Genomic DNA, 25,847 nt, shown 5'->3' with positions numbered 1-25,847 from the left:
ACACAGCATGCACACACACACACACACACACACACACACACACACACACACACACACACACACACACGTGTTACCAACACCGCCCACTTCACACTACACGAGCCAACTACAGGATTGCCTCCACCCACGGCACGTACATTACAGCGTGTTCTACATCACAGGAACGTTTAAGAGATCACCTGACCTGATTAAATAATGACCCTGCTGCTCAAGTGCAATTAAAAGGGTCAAACATCCCACTCAGGGTAGGTCACCTCAGTCTACATCCACATCAACGCTGCCCACGCTTCACAAACGCGTAGAAACCAGCGAGCTTCATCGATGATGTCATAGCGCACCGACGGTGTGAGAAACACTCGTGTGGATTTGTGGAATGTTTCCCTCGAAATATGGCATGCATCATAACGGCCGTCGCGTTACGCATCCGTGGTGCTCCGCGGCGGGGACGGGGGACGGACTCTTCTGCAGCATCACACGCCATAGTGACGGGTTCGTCTGTGTCTCACGGCGGGGAATCGACAGATCGGCTTGTTCACATGCCATCATGGATCAGCAACGCAATGGAAATGAAACATATTGGGTGTGAATCCAGATCGGGGATGAAATTCACAAAAAAAAGAACCATATATTACATGTTTTACAGGGATGAAATGACTACTAATAGCTATATTATAGACGTAGGAGAAGAGGAACGATAGAGCATTTTATCACAGATCCAGATAAAAAACACGATACGTTTATCACGGTGAATTTAAAAAAAGAAATCGGTCTTTCTCACTATCATGTAAGTGAAAGTGAAACATAGAGCTGGATTTTTAAAAACAGGATATAAACATATATACATTTTAGTAATATATATTTAATTTGTATCTATAATGTATCTATTCAGGGAGACCTTATGATTGCTAAGATTTTTTTTTTTAAACTAAAAAGGATGTTGCTAAAAAATATTTATTTATAACAAAATGTAAAGTGATTCCAATGTTTTAGTGCCATTTTAAGAGTTTTTCGTACCGCCCCGTGCCCTTATGCTCACACCTACACAGCACTGCTGTAATGTTCAGGACGGTATTTTAAATTGACAGAAGGTAATCCATTACTTTCCAACTTCAAACAGCTACTGAATCATTCTGGACTACGTGAGACGCCGCCGTGATGGATTCCGACACAAAACGCTTGTGTGACAACGTTCACGTTGACTAGAAGGTACAAACCCTGGATTATATACACAACGTGTGACCAAAGCAGCAGCAGGAGGAGACGAAGTGACTCTGGGAACGTGGATTTTAAAGGGTGTAGCTGAGAGCTGTGCAAACACTCACACTTATGTTGCTCACTCTGCATGTCATCACCGCTACAATTAGACCCTTTGGCAGCTTCCTCATAAAAAATAAAACAAATAAAATCACATCTGGTGCTGCACTAACATGCAACACACACACACACACACACACACACACCCCCTGAGTGCGTATTCAGAGGATCTCCTCCTGTCGATGCACCTTTAGGCGTAAGTAAAGCGCACTGCCTCTGCGTCACAATTCAAAACCACCACGATGACTAAAGACGTTCCCGAGGCTACGGCCGCCTGCGCCGCTAAAAGTGTCGTCACACCACACAAGACCAAAAAAAACGCCATGGAAAAAGAAAGAAAGGAAAGGCCAACCACCTGGAAGCCACAACACCCACTTCCTCATCAGCGATTACCCTGAGGTGTCCCACCGTGGGGGGTTTAAGGCTGGGAAGGATATCTGCCGTCCGTGCTTGTCCATGGGTCGGCGGTGGGGGGAGTTGATGCGGTTGCGGTCCCTGTGGACCCTCTCGACCAGCCCATGGTGGCGGGTCCCTCTGGCACAGTCCAGTCCTGATGGAAAGCCACCCTGAAAAAGACACGTCACACGCTGAACATTATCTAGAAAGGTTGGCAGGCGAAGATATTTTATTCCTATTCAAGCCTCAACTCAAGTCTTTTATAAACCACTTTACTGCATTCTACCGAAACAATCACTCGCTATTATCATAGTCATGTGACGGCCGCTGCGTTTAAAAAAAACAAAAGTGTCGACATCACGGGCACAAAAGGTACAATTAAACGCGCCGTTTAGAAACACTGAAAGTACGCCGTGAGTCACGGCCACAAAGACGTTTTCTTTCTCTCGAACGCTTTCAATCCAAAATGCCAGCGTTGAAAGCCACAGTAGTGCATCGGAGCGGAGAAACCGGATGAAAAGACTCAACACTCAGTGTCAAGAGTGAATAGATAGATTAATAGAGCTCTATTTTACAGTTTGCAGTAAATGATGATGTGTAGAAGTGTTACGCAAGAACATTAAAAACACAAAGATGGAGAATGCAGCCTAAACAAATGGACTTCACCAGGTCTGAGTGTTGATGAGATGAATACGTTACATAGATTATTCACAAACACGGACACTTAATTGACTTTTAAAACGGGAGCTACAAACACTCGTTTAATTGCTTGCAGCCGGCCCGCCGGTGTTCCGGTTTAACGAGTGACCGTGTTAACCGGTGACTCATCCCACGGTTGCTCGTAGCGACGGCGGCACCAACAGAACATGCAGGTGTCCTCGTAAAAAAAAAAAAAAAAAGCCTTCAATCACTTATCTACGCTGAGCGTTTTAACGTATGTAAACTACGAGCAACCTATCGGGGCTGAAAGTCACCAGTTAACACGGTCACTCGTTAAACTGGAACACCTGCTGCTGTGAAACCGTCGTGATCCCGTCTGAACTGTGTTGGGATGTCGGTTTGGACAAACGATCGAGCAACAAGCAGACTTTTTAATGCCACTCACAGTTTTAATTCAAAGCATCAACATTTGCATGCATTAGATCACGCCGGCTTTAAATTTGTACTTTTTTCCTTTATGACCACGTTGAACCCACCACACGCTTCACACTTTCACTGCTGCCGATACAGACAACAGCCTCTGACTTTGCATATATGACCCACATTTGATGGATGATCGTGTGCACACTTGCACACGACCTGCAGATCGGAGATTTAGATGAACAAAAATACCAAACAACAGTTCCTGTGAGTTTCAGCGGGCTGCATTAAGAACTCTGCGTGCAGCAAAACCAATGGTTACCATGAAGTGGAATCTAGAAGCCCCCCTCCCTCCCTCCCTCCTTCATGTGGGGGATTGATTTCTGCTTTCTGACCGCAGTGCTGCAATTACTGCTCCGCCTCAAAGGGCCATTCTTTCAAGTTAACAAGAGCACTTTCACCTGGGAGCCTCCGTTTCCCAGCATGCACCACTCCTTAGAGAACGGACAAAGATACAGGCCCTGCACTGCTTGAAGGAGAACTATTGCACTTGAACTTTTTTACTTCTTTCGAGTGTGCAGCTGAGTTATTCTCTCTCCGGAGAGGCCCGTCTGGGCTCCTTAAGGTCCAGTATGGTGGTTTTTAGTTAGACAGTGCTTCGCTAAGTGGGCGCCTTGAGGACGGGCTACGCATGCCACGAGATATAATTGTTATTCATGCATTTTAAATTACCTTTCACCGGGGATTGGACGATATTACTGTATGCCAGGGTAGCATCTCAAATATGTCCTCACTGTAAGTACGATATTTGAGTGAATTCACCCGGTAACATTCCATCACTGATGGTTTAATATGACAATAATATAATAATCCATGTAATAATATCAGGGGCTCTGGGTGCCATGACAAAAATCATTTGTGAACCACGGGACTAGACGACTTTAGAACTGAGGGTTATTGTGCTCGGGCCTTGAAAACCCCTGGAAGAGAAGAAGACCTTGAGTTCAAGGGAGGCGGCGTTCAAACGAAACATTTAGTTTGACATCAAACGTGCTTTTGCCTGAATGAAAAGCGTTTTCACACAAATCTGTAAAGGTTCAGACTGAAACGCTGACAACGAATGCCCCATTTGATCTGAGATTTCTGCTACGTGTCAAAGAGTTTGTGCGTTCTGAATTCCAAGCACGCCGCGGCGTCGAGGCCGTGACGAGTTCTCACCTGGAATTCGGCGCTGGCGTTGCCGATCTGATTGACGTTTGGCAGAGAGCCATAGTACTGCGCCCGGGTTTGAGTCAAACGGAGCTGCTGGACCTTCTGAAACTGCACCTGTCAGTCAAAAAAGAGGGGGACAAAGACAAAACGTGAAGGGTTATGGGTTGTGGACATGAGAAGGACATTCGGGATAGAAAATCTCAAATAAGACATTTCAAACACAACGGGCAGCTTCGGATGGCGAAGCAGCACTCGATGCCACAGCGATCACCTGGCAGCCGACAGACGGCGGCTTGTTCTGCCAAGGTGAAGTAAACCCAGCCAATCGGCAGCTTGTTATCAGGGAAAACAGGCAAATCAGAGGGGGCATTTCTTCCTTGGACCGGCGAAAGGGCAAAATTTGAATCTCAAAGAGTGACCTTATTCGATTTTATCCCCAGAGATTTACAGCAAACGGACAGAGCTCTCTCAAAGAGATTATGAATACGACAAGATATTAAGAGAACGGCTTTATCCTTTGGGTGCAACATTTCTCAGTTTGTGTGGAGTTATACGGTGAAGTGTGGCAGTCACATTCTGGTCATTTCTACCGCTGTTTTTATCTCGTAGGCCAAAACCATCATGTCATCATTAATGATTCTGTTCCTGTCTTTAATTATATAATACCCATTTATATTCCAGCGTATAAGTTATTATATTTCTCTCTTTTTTCCCTGTTTTTCTAGGTTGGTAATTACTCTTTACTTTATGTATCCATTTATTACTTTTTATACCATTTTCATGTTTTTTCATTGGTAATATTTACATTATTATTGTGAATATTAACATTATTATTAAACCCTTACCGTGTATGCACAACAAGCCCAACAGTGAAACCCTCTCATCCAGCCATCACGTTATTAATCTAAAATAAACATAATCACGGTATGTGTGAACCGTGTCAGGCCCGGGCCTCGCCCCGTCCCCGGATCCTGGAGCTCCGTCGGGTTTGTAAGTAATCAGGCCCTCAATGGGCCGGACCCCCCTCCTGTAAGGGTCTGAGGTGGGCCGACCAACCAGTCCCAAAAAATACTAAATACTGAACGCAACAACACAAATCCAGACAAACAAAAACCTCCCTGATGTTTTTCCCCGAAGTGCTTCGCTGCCAGAGGACGAGGCGGCGCTACCCATTATTTTTGTGAATTATTATCATTATTATAGAAATTTGTTATTAGAATTTGTCTCACACAAGCTCAACACCACCTTGTCCACTCATTAACTGGTCTGTAATACACTGTCCCTGTTGTCCTCTTGTTGTTTTGGTAGTCTTAAAAACAACAGTTCCCAAGACGCCGCGGCTATAAATCTGATTACCTTGAAGAGCTGCACCCAAACCTGCCAGCTGACTTCCAGGAGGCAAAAATCACGCCTTCAAATACAACATAAGGGACCCTCAAATGTTCATTTAATTCTCCGTCAACCGATATCCGATCACAACCGTCCCCGCTGGACCGAAACCGAGGGACACGCCTGTCCAGACGCACATATTTCAGACATTAATGTGACTCGTTTGGATGCAACATTCAATTTTCCACACACACACACACACACACACACACACAGAGAGAAGAAGATATTAAAATAAACAAAACTAATCCCCATATAAACCTCTTACTCCAGTGTTGGCGTTGGCTATTGCATAACATCAAACATGCTTTACACGTTTAGGGTTCACGCGGATGCCAACTCGCCGCAGCACAGCGGCCGAGAGAAGGCTGGATCTGTTCATGGACTCGGGGACTACAGAGACCCTCAGGGTGGGGGGGTGGGGGGGTTATACTCGGTTCTTCAGGGTTGCCGGTGTAAATGTTGAGGCTACTTCTAATTCCAGCTGTTTGCTGGCAGCGTGTCCTGTGCCAAGGCGGGCCTCGGCCTCGCTGACTGCACCTTTCAGTCCCTCAGGGTCACTGACAGTTCATACCTTGTGGCAACCTCCATTCAGCGTCGCCTCAAAACCTTGAAAGAAAAAAAGAAAAACCCCGTGCTCCTCGAAAACGGCAACTCAGGCCTCTCCATCCCCATAGAAAGCACACATTGTGAGCCGTTGGCATGAGGATGATAATGTGAAAGGGCCTTTATATCCTCCCAGCGATCGCTAGTTTTATTTCTTGGAATTTGTACTACATGTTTGAAATGGTCGTGAAAAGTTGATTTTTTTTAATCTAAGAAATAACAGGTCCACAAAAAAGCATGGGGATAATTCAATAATAATTATGGAATTATATCATGACGACATCATATATCGAGATATTGTGATACACAATTAAATAACTGAGAAAATCTGATCAAACTTGGTGAAAATCAACTTTGATAAAACTTCAGGGGACTATTTTATGTGTTTATTTGTTCTTCTTCATAAAGCTGCTGATAGCTCCCTGCACTTTTTCGTGTCACGGTCACATTAAAAGGCTCTGTGACTTAAACAGATGCTTTAAAGAACAAAGTTTTGAGTGTTACTCTAAATTCTGACACTTTTTTTTTTTAATGCAGACAAATATCGGTTTAAAATATCGGTTATCGGTCTCCTAGATTAGTAATAAGCGTTATCGGCCCTGTCACGGTCTCAGCGATTAATTTATTCATCCAAAAAATATTAAATTTACAAATACCGACAGTAATTGTTAGTTGCCGCCCCATCATGAAGTTTTTAACGCTACATGCTGCTTAGAAAACAACTTTAAATTGGTGAGCTGAATGTGGCCATAGATGAGAAACGTCAAGGCACACCTGTATTAATGTTACCTGTCCTTCAGCCGCCTTAAATGTGACACAACAAAAGCATCTGACTGTGTCATTTAAAAAAGGAGCACAATAAGGAGCGTGTGCATTAACAGAGCCATCCTCCTGGGCTGGTTTCCACTCCTCTGTGATCCAGGATGTGCATGTTATAAACTCGTGGGAATTCATTAAATACGATGGAATAACAAGGTGCTCATGAAAACAGGCAAACTGTGGCATCACAGGCTGCTTCCTTTTGGGTATTCACAACCAGGGGAAGTTCAGAGGAGCTACTTTCCCCATTTCCTGTTTCAGAAAAATTCATTTAAAAAAAAAAAGGGAAAAAAGTAGGTCTTGCACGGTTAATTACTGCAAATGCACTGAATTTAGAGTCTAAATGCGTTTTTGTTGTCGTTAATTACACTGATGTTGTCTGCAGAGAAGAATCTCAATCAGACTCATCACACACAAGAACAATTATAAACTAGCTGGGGATTAACTAACTAAATAAATGCATGTTTGTTTTACCCTGGAAACGGTGAGGTCGGTCATCAGCTGCTCGAAGGCCCGCGTCTCCTCTGCCTGCTTCTGGTTGTGCAGCGCGATCTTCTCGCTGAACTTCCGGGGGTTTGAGCCACCTGTGCCCGGGGAGCCGGACATGGTGCGGGCCGCAGTTTTACAACTCTCGGGGAGGAGGAAGGAAAGGAAGTGGGGAAGGAGAAAAGGTAGATGTTTCTTGGGGAGGGAAGCCTAGTGTCCAAAGTCTTCCAGTGAGCGCTGCGGTGAAGCCATCGGAGTTTTAAAACACGCAGCACACATCGCTAGCTGGCTAAAAGTTACTCCAAGAAGAACTCTGTTATTGATAAGCCGAGCTAACGCAGCTAAGCTAACGCAGCTAGGCTACCGCAGCTAAGCTAACGCAGCTAGGCTAACGTTAATGTATATAAAAAAGTTGTCTTCCTGTGTCCCCGGACAAGCGGAGCAAACGAAGCCCCCTTCAATTATTTATTTATTTTCACCAACAAATTCAACTAACAACTTTCCGAGCTGAAATAAACGCAGTTGACGACACCACGCAACTTCATTTTGACGCGATTTTCCAGCGAACCACTTGTTTGAATGCGGGGCTAGCCGTGACGTTAGCCGGCATTGCTAACGCGACGCAGAACAGCTGCAGCTACCTAGCCCCCCGAGCTAAGCTGCTGTCAGCGCCATCTCTCAACTAGTGTTGTTGTTATTATTACATTAATTGTGTATTTTTTTTGACACACGCACTTTGACCGACTTGCTTGACCCGGGTTAACATCTAACACACTGAGCGAGCCGTAGCGGATTTAGCGACTGTTTGTTGGAGAGAGACAAAAAAGTTGTTAGCATCGACAGCTAAAAAACGTTAGCAAAGCTTGTTGGGGCAAAGGTTTGCTCGGTAAATTCGTGTTTTCAACAAGTGTCCGCTGGTCTCTGGTTTCGCTTTTAAAAAAATGTCTTGAGTTTGTTTAAACACACAAACTAAAAAAAGGGGGGGTGAAAAGCTCCAAAGCGGACCCGATCCAGGAAACGTAATCCACAATTTCACACTTTAAAAGACTGATATCGCAGCGCTTCTCCGGCGAGTCTCTCTGCGCGTTAATCCACGAGACGAGCGGACAGATTTCAGACAAACTCCCAAAAACGAGTCCAGTCGAGACAAACAAACAAGACGACAAGAAGAAGAAAAAAAAAACGTCGCTGCGGAACCACGATTCCCTTCTGCGATATGTTTTTTTTTAGCCGTCGGTTGACAGGACTCGTATCAGCGACTCAAATCCGCTGCTGGCTTGTTATCCTCCTCGTAACTGCTGCGAGAAAAACATTACCTCGTTAAACGGCGTCGGTACCCGCGGTGACCACAAGGGGGCGACAGAGTCACTGCAGGGTCCCCGATGTTATCAGCTATGGATCAGCTGTTGTATTCAGATGTTTTAAAAGCGATGGAAGCCCATTAATACAAATCTTGTAAATTAGGAGTTGTTTTCTTTTTTTTAAATAATGAGTAAGCATCTCAAAAATAATAAGAAACCTTCTCAAAATACAGTCTTAGTATCTCAAAATAATACCAAACATTCTCAGTGTTTTGACCTAGTGTCTCAGAAATAATGAGAAAACTTCTCAAAATACAGATTTAGTATCTAAAAAAAACATTTCTCAAAATAATGAATTACCTTTATAATATAATGGCTTAAGTGTCTTAAAATCATGTGAAACGTTCTCAATTTTTTTATTTAAAAATAATGAAAAACTTCAAAATAATAATAAAATAATATTATTTTGTGTCTCAAAATAAAGAGAAACCTTAAAATAGTGACTTCATACATCAAAATAATAGGAAGCCTTTTCAAAGTAAAGACTTAGTATCTCAAATACTGAGAACATCTCTTAAAATAATTGGTATCACAAAATTATGGCTTAGTGTCTTAACATAATGTGTATTTTTGACGTAGCATCTCAGTATCTTACAATATTTTGATTTAGTATCTCAAAATAATAGCTCCAAAAAATGTATTTAGTGTAATGAATGTGAAACATTTGCAGTATTTTTAATTTAGTGCTCAAAAATAATGAGTACATTTCTCAAAATAACTAAGTCGTATCTCAAAATAAGTAATAAGTAAGTAATAAGTTCAAAATAGTAAACATTCTCAAAATAATGTGACATTTTCTAAAAAATAATCCCGAGAATCTCAAAATAATGTGGAACTTGATCAGTATGGGAAGGTGCTGCAGAGTGACATCTGCTGGACCACAAGAAGTCGGACTCTGCTCATCCTCACATGCAGGACATCAAATATAAATTATAAAATATAAAAAGGGCAGCTTCTCACTTTCCAACAAAGACAGCATGAAAACCTCAGTATTCATTCATTGTGTTGCACATCCAAATGTTTAGAGCACTGATGGATTCAGAGAAGTCTTCTTCTTCATACGGCTGGAAAGCAAACATCTAAAATACACATTTAGGTGTTTATTTTTAATACTTTTTGCATCTGTGGATTTGTTCTCTAAATTCACCATTAGATTATGCCTCATTTGCATATTTAAACATACAATTCCAGAAAACTTCATGTAAATAATCAACTAGGTTGGTGATATCTTCATATATCAGTCAGATTTATTTATTGTTATAAAAAAACACATTAAGAAAATTGATTAAATCGCTGTATTTTTTTATGGCTGTATTTTCTGATGCAAAGAGATCCTCCTCCTCCTTAAAAACCTCTAATATGTCTCACAAAGCAATTAATTTGAACCCGACTTCATCCAATGTCTTCCATGTCACGTGTGTTTGCACAGATTTAATATCACTTATGTCATTCATCAGCTCAGATTCAGTTTCATATTTCTGAAACTGTATGCAAATTAGCACATATCTGATAAGAGAATGCCTCATTTGCATATTTAAACATATTTCAGACAAATTGTAAATATATATATATATATATATATATGAATAAATAATCAACTGGAGAGTTTTCATGGCAATATGTATTTGTTATTTTATATTTTATTTCAAATTAATTAAAATTAAAACTTTTTTAAACTCAATTTCTTTTGCAATTTTTGTCAAATAAGTCTGCCACCATCTCTTTGCACAGATATCAGAATATTAGAGTTAAGGATGAGTTGAGATCATATTCATAGCAAAATATGTGAAAATTAAAAAAATAAAATAAAAAATTCAAAATAAAATACGGCATCAGTAGCCTCACATCTCAAAGACGCCTTCAAATGCAGCTCAGAAATGTGGCCTTCTCATTCCAGATTCAGAGGTTCCAACGTTTCCCACAATTCATTGCACGCCGGAGACGACTGGATCACCTGATTGGATCAGATGATGCTGCAGAAATACTCAGCCTAAAATATAATAACCAAGCAAATCCTCCATCATGACGTGAAATGAAAAGAATATTATGACCGTTCTCGGATTTAATCATCAGTTATCTCTTCTGTGCCCCGTCTTGTCAACCACAGCTGGTTGCTAGGTAACGAGAGCGCAAACAGGAAATCCTCCATCATGTCAGGGACCGCTCAGTTACTCAGCTACAGTGAGGAAACCCCCAAAATGTAAATATTCATAACTGTGGTCGTTTTTTTTATGATGATATAAATGTTGGATCCATTCATCATTTCTAAGCACGTTCAGAGATGATGTCATCGAGAGGGGGGGGGGGGGGGGGGACTTACACCAGCACTTCGTCATGTCGGCGGAGGAAACCATTATCAGAAACCAAACAGCTAAGAAAGACACAAGACGCCATCTCTTTACATAAAACATACATTTTCTTTTTATATATATATATAATTAATCAAGGCCCATGCACAAAATATTCAGAATATTTAAAGCAAAACATACAAATGTCAAACCTCTGACCTCTAGCCGCAGTTACAGACAATGAAGACCGTAACAATGGACCGATCCATTAAAGCACATATGGTGATCCACATAATAATAATAATAATAAAAAATAATGCACATAAATCTGCATAGGCACGTGAGAGGAGGAAGTGCAGTAGGGAATGTGTGGAGAAGCTGGGCTGGTTCAGGTCTTTCTGCAACCCTCAGTGGGTTTTGTGGTTTAAATCAGTGTCTCTAGCCCTTTTTTCTCTCTTTCTTTATATATAAATGTATATTCATTTCTATTTCCCATAAAATTTCTTGTTGAGCAGGAAAATGAGCAGGTTGACGTTGATGGTTGCCCTGTCGAAGAGCTTCATCACGGCGACGCCTTCATACTGCAGCTGGAGGAGGTCCTGAGGGACGACAGTGTGTTGTTTAGAACAATTCAAAATCTGATTTATAGAAGATTTTATACATTAAAAAACATGGCGAAAGCTGATAATGATTTATGGAGAAATTATACATATATAAAATTATATATACAATATAATATATATATTATATTATATATATTATATAGCAGGTTAGCCAACTAGCCGTCTCTGCTAGTTAGCTAGCTAACTTGCTAATTCCACCATGGTTTATTGCTACGAATGGAGTTGTCTCAGCAACGTGCTTTCCTACGCGGTGATTTAAGTGTTAAATAAGTTGTTAGATACATTTATTCAGGCTCTCCGCGCTTCGTAAGTTCAGGAATCGAGAAGGAAAGAAAGCAGCGTTTGTAGTAAATAAAACCCAAAGTGGTGAAAAAGAGCCGACCTGGTACTCCAGCTGTAACGTCTCCAGGTGGACGCCCATGAACTTGGCCTTCACCTCGAAGACGCCAACGGTCTCTGACGGGGAAATCTCAAAGATAGCGTTCTTGAACCTGAGAGAGAGGGAGGAGCCATCAGGATGGGAAACATCAAGGCGATCAATGAGGACTTGAAAGGAAGCCGGACTCACTGGTTGGGCTGCAGGTCCTCGATGGCGATCAGCACGCCCTTCTCGTGGAGGCGGGACGCCGTGTACTTCTGAGAAACCTGCTTACTCTTCTTGGTCTTGTTGTCTCCGGGTTTCTTTGACAGCCTGAGAGGAAAGTTAAAGGTGCATCATGACATCATCGCGGACAGTAGCGGTGTCGATCCTCAAACCAGAGTCCGTTTACGACGTGTGATCGTGGGGTGTCTAAGGGTCTACTTTCTGTGGAGGGATATCTGGGTAGAAACGCCCATAGACAAGAAGTTGCTTCTGTTAAACTAACACCTGACATAGGAGGACCTCTGCTCTGGTGGTTTAGATCCTGATCCTGACTCCCTACAGTACTCTGGTGGTTTAGATCCTGATCCTGACTCCCTACAGTACTCTGGTGGTTTAGATCCTGATCCTGACTCCCTACAGTACTCTGGTGGTTTAGATCCTGATCCTGACTCCCTACAGTACTCTGGTGGTTTAGATCATGATCCTGACTCCCTACAGTACTCTGGTGGTTTAGATCCTGATCCTGACCCCCTACAGTATTCTGGTGGTTTAGATCCTGATCCTGACTCCCTACAGTACTCTGGTGGTTTAGATCCTGATCCTGACTCCCTACAGTACTCTGGTGGTTTAGATCCTGATCCTGACTCCCTATAGTATTCTGGTGGTTTAGATCATGATCCTGACTCCCTACAGTACTCTGGTGGTTTAGATCCTGATCCTGACTCCCTACAGTATTCTGGTGGTTTAGATCATGATCCTGACTCCCTACAGTACTCTGGTGGTTTAGATCCTGATCCTGACTCCCTATAGTATTCTGGTGGTTTAGATCATGATCCTGACTCCCTACAGTACTCTGGTGGTTTAGATCCTGATCCTGACTCCCTACAGTATTCTGGTGGTTTAGATCATGATCCTGACTCCCTACAGTATTCTGGTGGTTTAGATCCTGATCCTGACCCCCTACAGTATTCTGGTGGTTTAGATCCTGATCCTGACTCCCTACAGTACTCTGGTGGTTTAGATCCTGATCCCTGATCCCCACAGTACTCTGGTGGTTTAGATCCTGATCCCTCACAAATTAAATTAAATTGTATTTATTTTATTAATAACTCACTTCATTGTATTACATTTTATTCTGTCTTCTGATATTCCATGAAACTAGTTTTTATTTCACACCTTTTGACTACTATTATTGTTGTTAAAGCTGATATTTTATTCCATTTTATCTGTTTATTGTATGATTAAAGCTTGTTTAAAACATGATTCCTCTCCTCTCTGTGACTCTGCTGACATTTAAGACTTCCGTCTGCGTTTTAATCACGTATGCATGTGGATTTCCTGCATGACTCACTTTTACAGGCAGACCTGAACCGGCAGACCTGAACATGTAGACCTGAACATGTAGACTTACTCACAGTGAAACCACATCAGATGAAGTGTGTGGAATAAAAGCAAAGGTCACTCACTTGCCCTTGCTGGCCAGGTTGTCCATGCAGGTCTTGATATACTGGTTGTACGAATCAATCTGAACGTTGAAAAAGGTGGTCTTGGAGTTCAGGGCGGCGTTGGTCTGCTGGAGTCTCACCAGCTCGGCTTTCCTCCGCTGGCGATACCGCCTCTGATTCCTGATGTCCTGTAACACACGACGCATCCCGTTCAAGTAGAACTCGGAGAGGGTTTTTTAAAAGCACCTATGCAGACGATGACGTGCTGATCCCGACCTTGGCGATGTCGTTGATGAGGTCCTGGTAGCGGTTCTCGGGGTGGACCTTGCCCAGCTCCGCCAGCCTCTGCAGGTTGCTCTTGATCTTGTCCTTCTTGCCCTGCAGCGTCAGGCTGTCGTCCACCACCGGCTTCACCTGCTTCATCTTCTCGGGGGTCTTGGCGTCTCGGATGGCCCTCCTCTGCATGGCGCGCTGGTACTCCGCTTCCTGTTGCCAGGGAAACCACATGGTTTACACTTATTGTAATAGTGTCGTTATTGTAAATTGCTCGGTCTCTTGAAGACAGACTGCATGCTGGGTACGGCTCGGTCTCCGTCGCTCGCTACAATGTAAAGTGTTACGAAGACAGACGGCATGCTGGGTACGGCTCCGTCTCCCTACAGTACAGGCCCTAAAGTCGTATTCCTGACCTGTTCTGTGCCAGCTGTTGAGTCCAGGATCTCAGTCAGGGTCTCCCCAGGCTGGAACCGGATCACATCCACAATGAGCCTCTTGGTGCTGAAAAACAAACATTTGAAGAAATGGTTAAAGTTTCCGAAAGCAGAACCCCAGAATGGATTCATGACTCTCCAGCGTGGACGTACTTGAGCAGCAGAGTGCGGGCGTCCATCTCAACGTTGGCCTGGCCGGCGACGTCAAACTTGTTGGTGAGCGTGAGCGAAACCTCGGTCTTCCCCATCTGCTCCTTGGTGGGGTCGTCAGGGGGAAGAGGGTTCTCACCTGAACCAGACGGACAGCCAATCAGATCAAAGCATCACGTCATTAAATACTCTTTCATGATTGCTCTCTACGGCTGCAACTATTATTTATTTTTCCAATAATTTTTTTCTAATTTACAATTGATATAAAAATGAATTAACCCCCTAAAAATATAAAGAGATAAATACAGTTATTATTAATTTATTAATAAATAAAATCTCAATATTTTATTCAATCATCTTCTCTTAAAAACAAACATAACAAGATATTTTTCAGTATAAATACTTGATATGAATCTTTTTTTCCCATCAGGAGTTTCTGTGGAGGGAGTAACTCTCTTTGAACTTTAGGTTTTGAGATATTTTACTTGAGCAACAAACTATAAACACACTAAAGAAAGACATTCATGACAGATTAAAGCTATCATATGATATATTGCAGTTTTGTTGTTGGACTGGAACCACAACGACAGAAGAGAGTCTCCCTCCACCCACCGATGAGGGACTCTACAGTGGGGACCTCGCCCAGGTCCTCCAGCAGCTCGTGGATGGGGTCGTTGTGCTCCGGAGCGATGGCGTCCTGGTGGTCCAGCAGCAGCTGACGGGACATACGGCGTGTTAGTCACAAAACCTCTCAAAAACCACCAGAAGGAGGAGACGTGAGGTCCAAACTCACCGTGTGGGTGTTGATGATCTCTCCGATGGAGATGTAGATGACGGGTTTGGTGACGGTCACCAAGTCCGAGTACTGATCCACGTTGAACTTGTCTTCCAGCGAGGGAACGTCACACGCCGCCAGAAAGAAACGCCTGCGATTGGAAAGGCGGGAGAATAAATGTCAGACAGGAAACTGAAGAAAGTGAGGAGTGTTTCCTGTCTCTATGCAGACAGACCTGAACTTCTGGTGGGAGGCGCTGAGATACTCGTTGATGGGGTTGAGGTGGGCGTTGTCTCCCAGGAACATCTTGTTGGAGGCGGCGTGCTGCAGCATCTTGGCGACGGAGCCCAGGTTCCGCCGCTGCTCCGTGGTCAGCTGGCCGCCGGCCGACACCTCGATGATGTCGAAGGCGTCGGGGGCCACGATGGCCGGGTTCATGTAGCGGTAATACAGCAGGTTCCCCACGATCTGGAGCGCCCAAATCAAAATGAGTCAGTCGCTTCAAATTATTATGAGGACGTTTTCATGCTTTTTATAATCATTAGTCGTACTATAATAAACTTTATTTACACTAACATATACAAGCTCTTAAATTTGACACAGAAGGAAACGTTAAAGTTACTACGAGGAACTTTCATTTATGTCGTTTTTGGCGCCCCCTCTGGACAAAGGTGGTAGTGTGTTTCCAAATACTAATCAATTTTGAAAGAAAATATATGTATAAAAGTAATCAAAATAAGTAATTAAAAAATAAATAAAAAAACACAAATGCAACACCAGTCAGTAGTAAAATGGAAAATAATACAAAATAAATCAATAAAAATCAAGTCTGGAATATCAGTGAAACTTAGTTTCCTAAATAAATGAAAAAAAAGTTTCCCAGATTTGTTTGAAGACCCTCGTAAAGAAAACCTTTCCAGTTTTCGGAAATTATGAACATCTCTGATCCGATGAAAAAAAGAAGGAGAGGGAGATTTCGGCGGTCTGGTTTTCTTGTGTAGCTTCATATCGAGGCATCAGAATTAAACTGGAACCGGTTAAAAGTTCCTCACAGTAACTAGAGGTGCTGATACAACCATAAAGATAAATACTGGTATTTCCAGCGCTGAATTATATCAGTAAACACAGAAATGCAAAGAAGCAGACATCAAACCTACGATTATGTTCATTTAACTGAAGTCGTTAGGGACTAAAATGACATCTTTCTATTTTAGAGCTGTATTCAGACGAGGAGGTGCTACCGTAAAGAAGAAACAAGAGAGGAGGAAAGGCTCCTGACCATGTCAGGACACGGGCTTGTGCAGGAAGGAGCAGGAAAGCCACAAGAGAGAAGGCCACGCCCCCAACGCCACAGAGAGGCTGCAGCCGGCCGGCGAGGCGAGGCGGGAAGAGGCGGAGCCACAGCAGGAAAAACAGACAGTGTAAGAAACGGGAGAAGAAAGAAAACTCTTTGAGAAGAGGAGCTGAGTTCTGACTCAGCGGGATTTAAAGGGTCAGTTCACATGATGTGGTGGCTGACTAAGACTAATTAACTAGCTGATTTATTTCTCCACAAGTAATTACACTAAAACATCTCTTTAAATCTCGTGTTTCCCAGAGATATGCTCAGAGGTTTCTTGGAAGTAATCGAGCATGAAGAGGCATAAAAAACAACTGATTAGCTGATTCAATTAAGTAGATTACATGAGACTAATGGAGTTAGGAGGGGAGTAGGAATGTTATCTATGCAGATTCAGGGGCTTTTGTGCTCATAAACAGAGTCAGTATCACAGACTTCCACTCATATGTCAAACTAAAATGATCCGTTTATACGATTCAGTGATTTTGGGTGAAATTACCCTTTAAATAGACGGATACAGTAAAAGAGGCAAACCTTGAGCAGCTCGTCTTCTGTAGCGTCCGGGAACTTCTCATGCAGGGTGTCCTTCAGCACCCTGGAGACGAACCGCATCCCGTATCTGACAGACAGAAACCACACAGACAGGCAGAGTGAGACAGGCAGAGTGAGACAGGCAGAGGGAGACTATCAACGAGGACGCAGCGAGGGACGTACGGGATTTTATCCACCGACACGATGATGGCGGACAGGAACTTGTCGGTGATGGTCTTCATGTTCTTGATGGAGGCCTCCAGTCTGGTCCGGACCTCCTCGTGGGCCATGGCCTGCTCCGGAGTCACGTCGTAGGGCAGCTTACTGTCGAGGAGGACATGGAGGGACCGTTAATGACATCATCACTGAGAACACTTCCGTCATATATTAGTATACACAAGCAGTAAAACACAGCAGCAGTACCGTGTACTCCAACTCCATGAATACCATTAAGTGTCTGAATGATATGTGGTTGTTGCCTATTTTAAATGGATTATAAACTCACGCAAACAAATTTAACTTGATTTGCTTTATTTCTGGCTTCATGTGTTTCATTTATTTCTTTATATTTTACTCTATATTTCATAGATTTCTTCTTTCTTTCTTTTTTAATTGTGTTCAAAACACCTGTGTGTGTTGGTGTACATAAAATAAAGTACATTCAAATATTTTATTGTAACTCCATTATGACAATATGAAAGTTACAGATTCCAATTTAGAGTTTTTTATGAAATCTTACTCAGAAAAATGTTAAATTAACTTATTTATTATTAAAATGTAAAACTTCATTATTATAATGTATAATTAATACTAATATTTATACAAAATGTTTTTACTTTATTTATTAAAATGAACTTTCGACGACAGTATTTACCATCGCTAATAAAAACCAAATGAAGCGTGTTGGATATGGAAGCTCACCTGGCCTCTCCGGTCTGCGTCTCCATCTGGTTCACCCAGCTCTTGTAGATGTCCACCGGGTCCGTCTTGATGTTCAGACTCTTGTCGTCCATGATCTCCTTGACGACGGGAGCGAGGATCTGCCGCAGGGCGTTCTGGCCCCGCGCCCCCCTGTGGAAGCTCACCACCATCTTGATGACCGTCGGGTTTCCCGTCACGATCTCCTTCATCTGGTCCACCTTGGACCTGCAGACGAACCAATCACACTCAGTGAAGAGTCTCCAAATGTTAAAGAAACGCTCATCAGGGGCTGTGAAGGCCAAACCGAGCGGTCTCTAAACGAGATGCCACTCCCATCACCTAGCAACCAGCGGATTAAAATGGAGCCAGAGATCATATTCTCTTCTTTTCATATCATGAAGGAGGATATGCCTCATGATAATATTTCAGTTGATTCAAATCCCATCGTCAGAGACACACTATGAATGTTGGGATGAGTTGTGAAGGATCCGAATCAGGAAATTGCTGCATTTGAAGGAGTGTTTGAGATTAAACAGGCCTTTCACAGCCGCTGTGATGCATCATTGAATGCAGCCTCAGAAGGATGCGGCTGCTCACTAACTACTATACTAACTGCTCACTAACTACTCTACTAACTGCTCACTAATTACTATACTAACTGCTCACTAACTACTATACTAACTGCTCACTAACTACTATACTAACTGCTCACTAACTACTATACTAACTGCTCACTAACTACTAACTGCTCACTAACTACTAACTGCTCACTAACTACTATACTAACTGCTCACTAACTACTATACTAACTGCTCACTAACTACTATACTAACTGCTCACTAACTACTACACTAACTGCTCACTAACTACTATACTAACTGCTCACTAACTACTAACTGCTCACTAACTACTATACTAACTGCTCACTAACTACTAACTGCTCACTAACTACTATACTAACTGCTCACTAACTACTATACTAACTGCTCTCTAACTACTAACTGCTCACTAACTACTATACTAACTGCTCACTAACTACTATACTAACTGCTCACTAACTACTAACTGCTCACTAACTACTACACTAACTGCTCACTAACTACTATACTAACTGCTCACTAACTACTACACTAACTGCTCACTAACTACTATACTAACTGCTCACTAACTACTACACTAACTGCTCACTAACTACTATACTAACTGCTCACTAACTACTAACTGCTCACTAACTACTATACTAACTGCTCACTAACTACTATACTAACTGCTCTCTAACTACTAACTGCTCACTAACTACTATACTAACTGCTCACTAACTACTATACTAACTGCTCACTAACTACTAACTGCTCACTAACTACTACACTAACTGCTCACTAACTACCATACTAACTGCTCACTAACTACTACACTAACTGCTCACTAACTACCATACTAACTGCTCACTAACTACTATACTAACTGCTCACTAACTACTAACTGCTCACTAACTACTATACTAACTGCTCACTAACTACTAACTGCTCACTAACTACTATACTAACTGCTCACTAACTACTAACTGCTCACTAACTACTACACTAACTGCTCACTAACTACCATACTAACTGCTCACTAACTACTATACTAACTGCTCACTAACTACTAACTGCTCACTAACTACTATACTAACTGCTCACTAACTACTAACTGCTCACTAACTACTACACTAACTGCTCACTAACTACTATACTAACTGCTCACTAACTACTATACTAACTGCTCACTAACTACTATACTAACTGCTCACTAACTACTAACTGCTCACTAACTACTATACTAACTGCTCACTAACTACTATACTAACTGCTCACTAACTACTAACTGCTCACTAACTACTAACTGCTCACTAACTACTATACTAACTGCTCACTAACTACTAACTGCTCACTAACTACTAACTGCTCACTAACTACTATACTAACTGCTCACTAACTACTATACTAACTGCTCACTAACTACTACACTAACTGCTCACTAACTACTATACTAACTGCTCACTAACTACTATACTAACTGCTCACTAACTACTAACTGCTCACTAACTACTATACTAACTGCTCACTAACTACTATACTAACTGCTCACTAACTACTATACTAACTGCTCACTAACTACTAAACTAACTGCTCACTAACTACTAACTGCTCACTAACTACTATACTAACTGCTCACTAACTACTATACTAACTGCTCACTAACTACTACACTAACTGCTCACTAACTACTACACTAACTACTATACTAACTGCTCACTAACTACTAACTGCTCACTAACTACTATACTAACTGCTCACTAACTACTATACTAACTGCTCACTAACTACTACACTAACTGCTCACTAACTACTATACTAACTGCTCACTAACTACTAACTGCTCACTAACTACTATACTAACTGCTCACTAACTACTATACTAACTGCTCACTAACTACTAACTGCTCACTAACTACTATACTAACTGCTCACTAACTACTATACTAACTGCTCACTAACTACTAACTGCTCACTAACTACTATACTAACTGCTCACTAACTACTATACTAACTGCTCACTAACTACTAACTGCTCACTAACTACTATACTAACTGCTCACTAACTACTATACTAACTGCTCACTAACTACTATACTAACTCAAACCCCGAACCCTAACTTTCCACATATCTTTTCCAACGCGCTACTTCAAACGTGAGAATGAAAACGGCTCTCACTTGATCTCCTCCTGCAGGGCGGTTTTGAAGAGCTTGGTCAGCAGGTACTCCTCCCTCTGGTTGGAGGCGTAGTTGTACAGCGTGAAGATGACCGAGTCCATGAACTTGGTGGACTTGTTTTGGGGCATCTGGAAGATCAGCTTGGCCAGATAGGTGGGGTTGGTCTGGAAGAGAGGAGAAGCTTAATGCCATGTGTTCAGGTTGATGAGGAGTCTAAAAGAGGTCAGAGATGTGCGGTCACCTGTAACAGGTAGAAGAGGAACTGGTAGGCCTCCAGCTTCACCCTCTTCTCCTTGCTGAGGGCCTTCAGGCCGCCGCGCTGCTTGTTCATCATCATCATGTCGGACAGCTGGCCCTTGTTCTTCTTGGTCAGCTTCTTGCTGTGGGACACCACCTCCTGCAGCGTGATCTTGTTCTTCACCAGCAGGCCGATCTTGATGTCCATCAGGTTCAGGTCGTTCTCCAGCTGCTGGTTGGAGCGGATGTTGGTGACCACCTCCTCGCGGAGCCGCATCAGCTCCAGCTCCTCCTGGAAGTCCTGGTCGCTGTGGTCCAACAGGTGGACGAACTTCCTCACCACCGCCATCGGGGGGTCCTCGGCGCTGACTGTGGGTGGGGGGGGAAGCACGTTTTTGGTTAGGAGGCAAACACGCAGGCTAATCGGTGGTGAAATCTGCAGGAGAGCTAGTTAGCGTTAGCCGTTAGCATCCGGTGGCTATATAACGGAGCTAGCAGCTAATGCTAACGGAGGTTGCACTGAGTTAAATTATGATGCATTCATGCTTTATTCAGTAAAAAAATAAGTAAATTATATAAAGCTATCAGGACTTGATGTATATAAAACGTATATATATATATATATATATATATATATATATATATATATATATATATAATCCTATTAAAAGACCGGTGATGGGATGGTACTCACTCAGCGTCTTGTAGTCGTCTCTGGCCTTGTTGGCTCTAATGAAAGCCTGAATCTTTACGATCTGATTGATCTGGAAAAAACAAAAAGGCAATCACATTGAGACCGGCAATCAACTCGGCTGATCAATAGTCCTCATGATAAACCAGCACTGCAGGAATCCAGGGGACGTGTCGGGGACATTCAAAGCTCTTTTCTTTTAATTAGATTACTCCACAGTTAGTTGTTGTCAAACCCAGATGTTTGGTTGATTTACAACGTTTGTCTTGGTTGCTTCAAATGATCCAAAACCTGATAACCAGAGAAACCCTCCTCCTGGTCCCGAACAGAGCTGCATTGTGGATCTGTGAGGTCTTGTTACTCCCATGGCATTATTTAACTCTCTCCACACGTTTAAAAATACTTCATATGGAACAAAGTGGCCGTTCTGTTTTACTTGGAGAGTAAACTTGTTTATGATGCTTCCTATCTGGACTTGTATCGGCTCTCTTTGACCTCAATGGGACTTTTCTGGTTACATAAGGATTAAAAAAAACACCTAATTTTTGGGCTCAACGAGGTTTGAGGCTGTGAATACTCACGTGGTCTCTGAAGTACTTTAGACGATCCTTGTACTTCTTACGGGCCTGGTACATCCGAACCATGGACTGGATCTGAGAGAGACAAACACAAATACTTTATTCTTTATTTCTACTAGAAGTCTATGAGAAAATGGTCCTACTTCTCTCTGCTGGCCACCAGGGGGCGACTCCTCTCTGGTTGTATAGAAGTCTTTGAGAAAATGGTCCTACTTCTCTCTGCTGGCCACCAGGGGGCGACTCCTCTCTGGTTGTATAGAAGTCTATGAGAAAATGGTCCTACTTCTCTCTGCTGGCCACCAGGGGGCGACTCCTCTCTGGTTGTATAGAAGTCTATGAGAAAATGGTCCTACTTCTCTCTGCTGGCCACCAGGGGGCGACTCCTCTCTGGTTGTATAGAAGTCTATGAGAAAATGGTCCTACTTCTCTCTGCTGGCCACCAGGGGGCGACTCCTCTCTGGTTGTATAGAAGTCTATGAGAAAATGGTCCTACTTCTCTCTGCTGGCCACCAGGGGGCGACTCCTCTGGTTGTATAGAAGTCTATGAGAAAATGGTCCTACTTCTCTCTGCTGGCCACCAGGGGGCGACTCCTCTCTGGTTGTATAGAAGTCTATGAGAAAATGGTCCTACTTCTCTCTGCTGGCCACCAGGGGGCGACTCCTCTCTGGTTGTATAGAAGTCTATGAGAAAATGGTCCTACTTCTCTCTCGATGTATTATCTCAGTAAACATTGTAAACATGAGTTTATGGTCTCAATCTCTAGTTTCAAGTCTTCTTCAATCCAGCATGATGTTCATTTAGTCCATTATGGTCCATTTAGAGTCCACCAGACCAGGAAGCAGGTTTGATCAGCTCCTAACGAGCCGGTTTCTGTGCATCAATGATTAGAATCATGTTTCGTACCTTGACGGCGTCGTCACTGTGGTCTTTCAGATACTCCTTACGCTGTTTGAACTTCTTCCTCTGCTTGTGACCTTTCCAGTGGGCCTGTGGGAGAACGACACAACAGATGATCAGGATAAGTCAGAGTCCTGCCAGCGGACCTCCATGGCGGCCGTGTGCAGGCGGGTCTCACCTGTATGCAGGTCACCGCCGGGTCCTGGGATTTCAGGAAGCTGATCCGCTCCTTTTGGCCGTTTCTCACCAGGTAGCCACGGCAACGAGCTTGCAGCTTGGCAATCAGCGACTCGTTGGCCAACCACAGCTGCTCTCGGTTGTAGGCCGTGGTTACCCCGGAAACCACCGACTGACAGGGAGCACAAAACAGCGTTAAAGCACGGCGTTAAAGCACGGCATTAAAGCACGGGTTAAAAGGCTTAAAGGGGGAGGGGCTACCTGGATGTCGTCCTTGTTGAGCTGGGTGTTGTTCTGCAGGAAGCCCTCTGGCTCCACCCAGGTGCCCTCCTTGGTCTGCAGGTTAAAGTAGTAGTTGTGGCCTCCCTTCACCCAGTGCTTCACCCACTCGCTGCCGTTGTCACCTGGACAGACGACGGCGTCGCAGAGATGACATCATCACAGACAGTTTACATATTTCTGCCCAATGGGGTCCCTGAATAGTGCTGGAACTACAGGAACCGGGTCTGCCTGGAAAGCTGAGACTCTTGTGGATCCAACAAACCCGACTGTGTTCATGAGTGATGATTTTTGTAAATTAGAAGTGTGAGAACTTCTAATGTCGAAATCTACAAATGTCAAAGGTTTTGGACACCTAATCACAGCCGGACTACTTCTGTGGTGTTCCTCAGGGTCTTGGTGTCTAAATGTTTTGACAAATTTACTTATTGTAAGTCGCTTTGGACAAAAGCGTCTGCTAAATGACCTAAATGTAAATGTAAATGTAAATGTGGTATTGTGGAGGGATTTTTGATCATTTTTAGTCTCGAGTGGATAAAAACAAGTTCAATTTAGCATCAAACCTGTGTACTTGAGCATGAGGACCTCAATCATAATGTTCTGAAATAATCGATGATTCGCTGATGATGTCATCAGCTACATCTTTAAAACCGTCTCCTCACCCTCCGCCTTCTTCCCGTCTTTGATCTTGGACAGGTCGTCCTGGTAGGTCTGGGCACATTCTGATGTGACCCCGTACAGTCCAGATCCAGGATTACGCAGAGCGGCCAGGGTCTGAGCCGTATCGCCGCTGTCCACCGCCTCGTTGACCGCCTGGATGGACTGGGCGACTGCAGACACAAGCAGTGGTAACATCAGGATCCCGGGTTACTGTGAATGTGACGTATGAAGTAGGGATGGAGACTCACACTGGAAGGCCTCCTGTGTGTCCTGGTTTGCTTTCAGGACCGCGTCCTGGATCTCGTCCAGCCACAGCACAGCAGACGGGTCCTGGGTCTCCTGGAAGGATGCGGATACGTTCAGAAACCAACCAACTAACATCATGGCTGCCAGGCTTTCAGCTGTTTTATGGTTTGAGTAAGAATAAAACTCCAAAGGTCAGTCTAACAGCTCGATAAATACACACAACAGACCTTAAAAAGACAGATTTCTTTCCTTTACGTCACTTGATTCCATTGGCTCACCAAACCTAAAAACCTCACTGCTGAATTCAACAGATTTATTAAAACCTGCAGTGACACATAACTGCCTCCAGAGGGCGCACTCTGTCTCTGAATAACACTCGGGCAGCTGGAGCTGCCAACTCATTGGGTTTAGGGCCTCTCCCCTCCCGTGTGTCCCGCCTCTTCGGGTTGTGCTTCAGGGTAGACAAGAGCAGGGGTGTGTGTGTGTGTGTGTGTGTGTGTGTGTGTGTGTGTGTGTGTGTGTGTGTGTGTGTGTGAGAGAGTGTGTGAGTGTGTGTGTGTGTGAGTGTGTGTGTGAAAGAGGTGGGCGGGTCCTGCTGATACCCGATCTTGGAGGAAGCCTTCTTATGCGAGGGGAGGAGGGTTGGTGCACCAACATGGGAGCCGTTACTGTACCTGAGTGTGTGTGTGTGTGTGTGTGTGTGTGTGTTCGGGGCGATGTAATTGGTGTTTGTGTGTAGGTGATGAGACTGGGCGCGGTGGAACAGCGGGCGGAGCTCGGCGTGGTTCATCACATGTAGAAGAAGAGAGGAAGTGAAAGCAGGCGGACGTTTGGAATTCAACCTTTTCTGCTGTGTGTGAACTTTTTCTGTTTTCCTTTTTTTCTTTCACTTCCTTAGAGGCCGTGAGCTCATCGTGTGTTTGTAGACACACGTGAGAGGCTTGTAAAACGGTTAACGGGCCCGGTCGGTGCTTCTACACACCGGGGAGAAGCATCTGAAGACGACATGCGGAGGCGGGACTTCCTGCTGCTAATCTGGACTAACTTCTCTGTCTGACTCCAGACCTCCTGTCATCTGTAACCACTGCAAACCGGCCGACATCACAGCTTCTATACTTACAATATAAAAATAAAGTAATGAAAGGTCTGGTTTTATTTATATTATATCAGAGGGATAACGTCAGGAAACTCACATAAGACTTCACACAGACTTGGTGGGGGATTACATACTGCTAATACTAATACAACTACTAATACTTATACTAATACAACTACTAATACTTATACTAATACAAC

At 43.4% G+C, this 25,847-nt stretch overlaps 2 protein-coding genes across 5 annotated transcripts in view; both read right to left on the bottom strand.

The window, feature by feature from the left end:
• crtc3 (CREB regulated transcription coactivator 3) overlaps positions 1-8,588 on the bottom strand; it is a 35,410-nt gene extending 26,822 nt beyond the window's left edge. For all 4 annotated transcript variants that reach the window (XM_084010782.1, XM_084010783.1, XM_084010784.1 and 1 more), the window contains exons 1-3: positions 7,291-8,588; positions 4,009-4,116; positions 1,752-1,880 (exon numbers count right to left, since the gene is read on the bottom strand). In XM_084010782.1, the coding sequence (XP_083866908.1) occupies positions 1,752-1,880; positions 4,009-4,116; positions 7,291-7,422 (369 nt within the window). In that variant the 5' untranslated portion in view covers positions 7,423-8,588. The remainder of the gene's footprint in view (positions 1-1,751; positions 1,881-4,008; positions 4,117-7,290) is intronic.
• A 2,470-nt stretch (positions 8,589-11,058) lies between these two features.
• The window catches only part of iqgap1 (IQ motif containing GTPase activating protein 1), a 36,316-nt gene continuing 21,527 nt past the window's right edge, over positions 11,059-25,847 (bottom strand). Inside the window, exons 16-37 of the mRNA XM_084010751.1 lie at positions 24,554-24,644; positions 24,308-24,475; positions 23,628-23,770; positions 23,368-23,538; positions 23,196-23,279; positions 22,295-22,366; positions 21,717-21,786; positions 21,027-21,391; positions 20,786-20,949; positions 18,029-18,253; positions 17,291-17,431; positions 17,111-17,195; positions 15,473-15,705; positions 15,256-15,388; positions 15,075-15,177; positions 14,466-14,601; positions 14,292-14,379; positions 13,879-14,088; positions 13,624-13,790; positions 12,143-12,265; positions 11,957-12,065; positions 11,059-11,550 (exon numbers count right to left, since the gene is read on the bottom strand). Coding sequence (XP_083866877.1) covers positions 11,437-11,550; positions 11,957-12,065; positions 12,143-12,265; positions 13,624-13,790; positions 13,879-14,088; positions 14,292-14,379; positions 14,466-14,601; positions 15,075-15,177; positions 15,256-15,388; positions 15,473-15,705; positions 17,111-17,195; positions 17,291-17,431; positions 18,029-18,253; positions 20,786-20,949; positions 21,027-21,391; positions 21,717-21,786; positions 22,295-22,366; positions 23,196-23,279; positions 23,368-23,538; positions 23,628-23,770; positions 24,308-24,475; positions 24,554-24,644 — 3,195 coding nt within the window. The 3' untranslated portion in view covers positions 11,059-11,436. The remainder of the gene's footprint in view (positions 11,551-11,956; positions 12,066-12,142; positions 12,266-13,623; positions 13,791-13,878; positions 14,089-14,291; positions 14,380-14,465; positions 14,602-15,074; positions 15,178-15,255; positions 15,389-15,472; positions 15,706-17,110; positions 17,196-17,290; positions 17,432-18,028; positions 18,254-20,785; positions 20,950-21,026; positions 21,392-21,716; positions 21,787-22,294; positions 22,367-23,195; positions 23,280-23,367; positions 23,539-23,627; positions 23,771-24,307; positions 24,476-24,553; positions 24,645-25,847) is intronic.

This window comes from Eutrigla gurnardus (assembly GCF_963514095.1).
Source record: "Eutrigla gurnardus genome assembly, chromosome: 1".
Lineage (NCBI taxonomy): Eukaryota > Metazoa > Chordata > Actinopteri > Perciformes > Triglidae > Eutrigla > Eutrigla gurnardus.
This window is presented reverse-complemented; position numbering and strand designations above follow the sequence as displayed.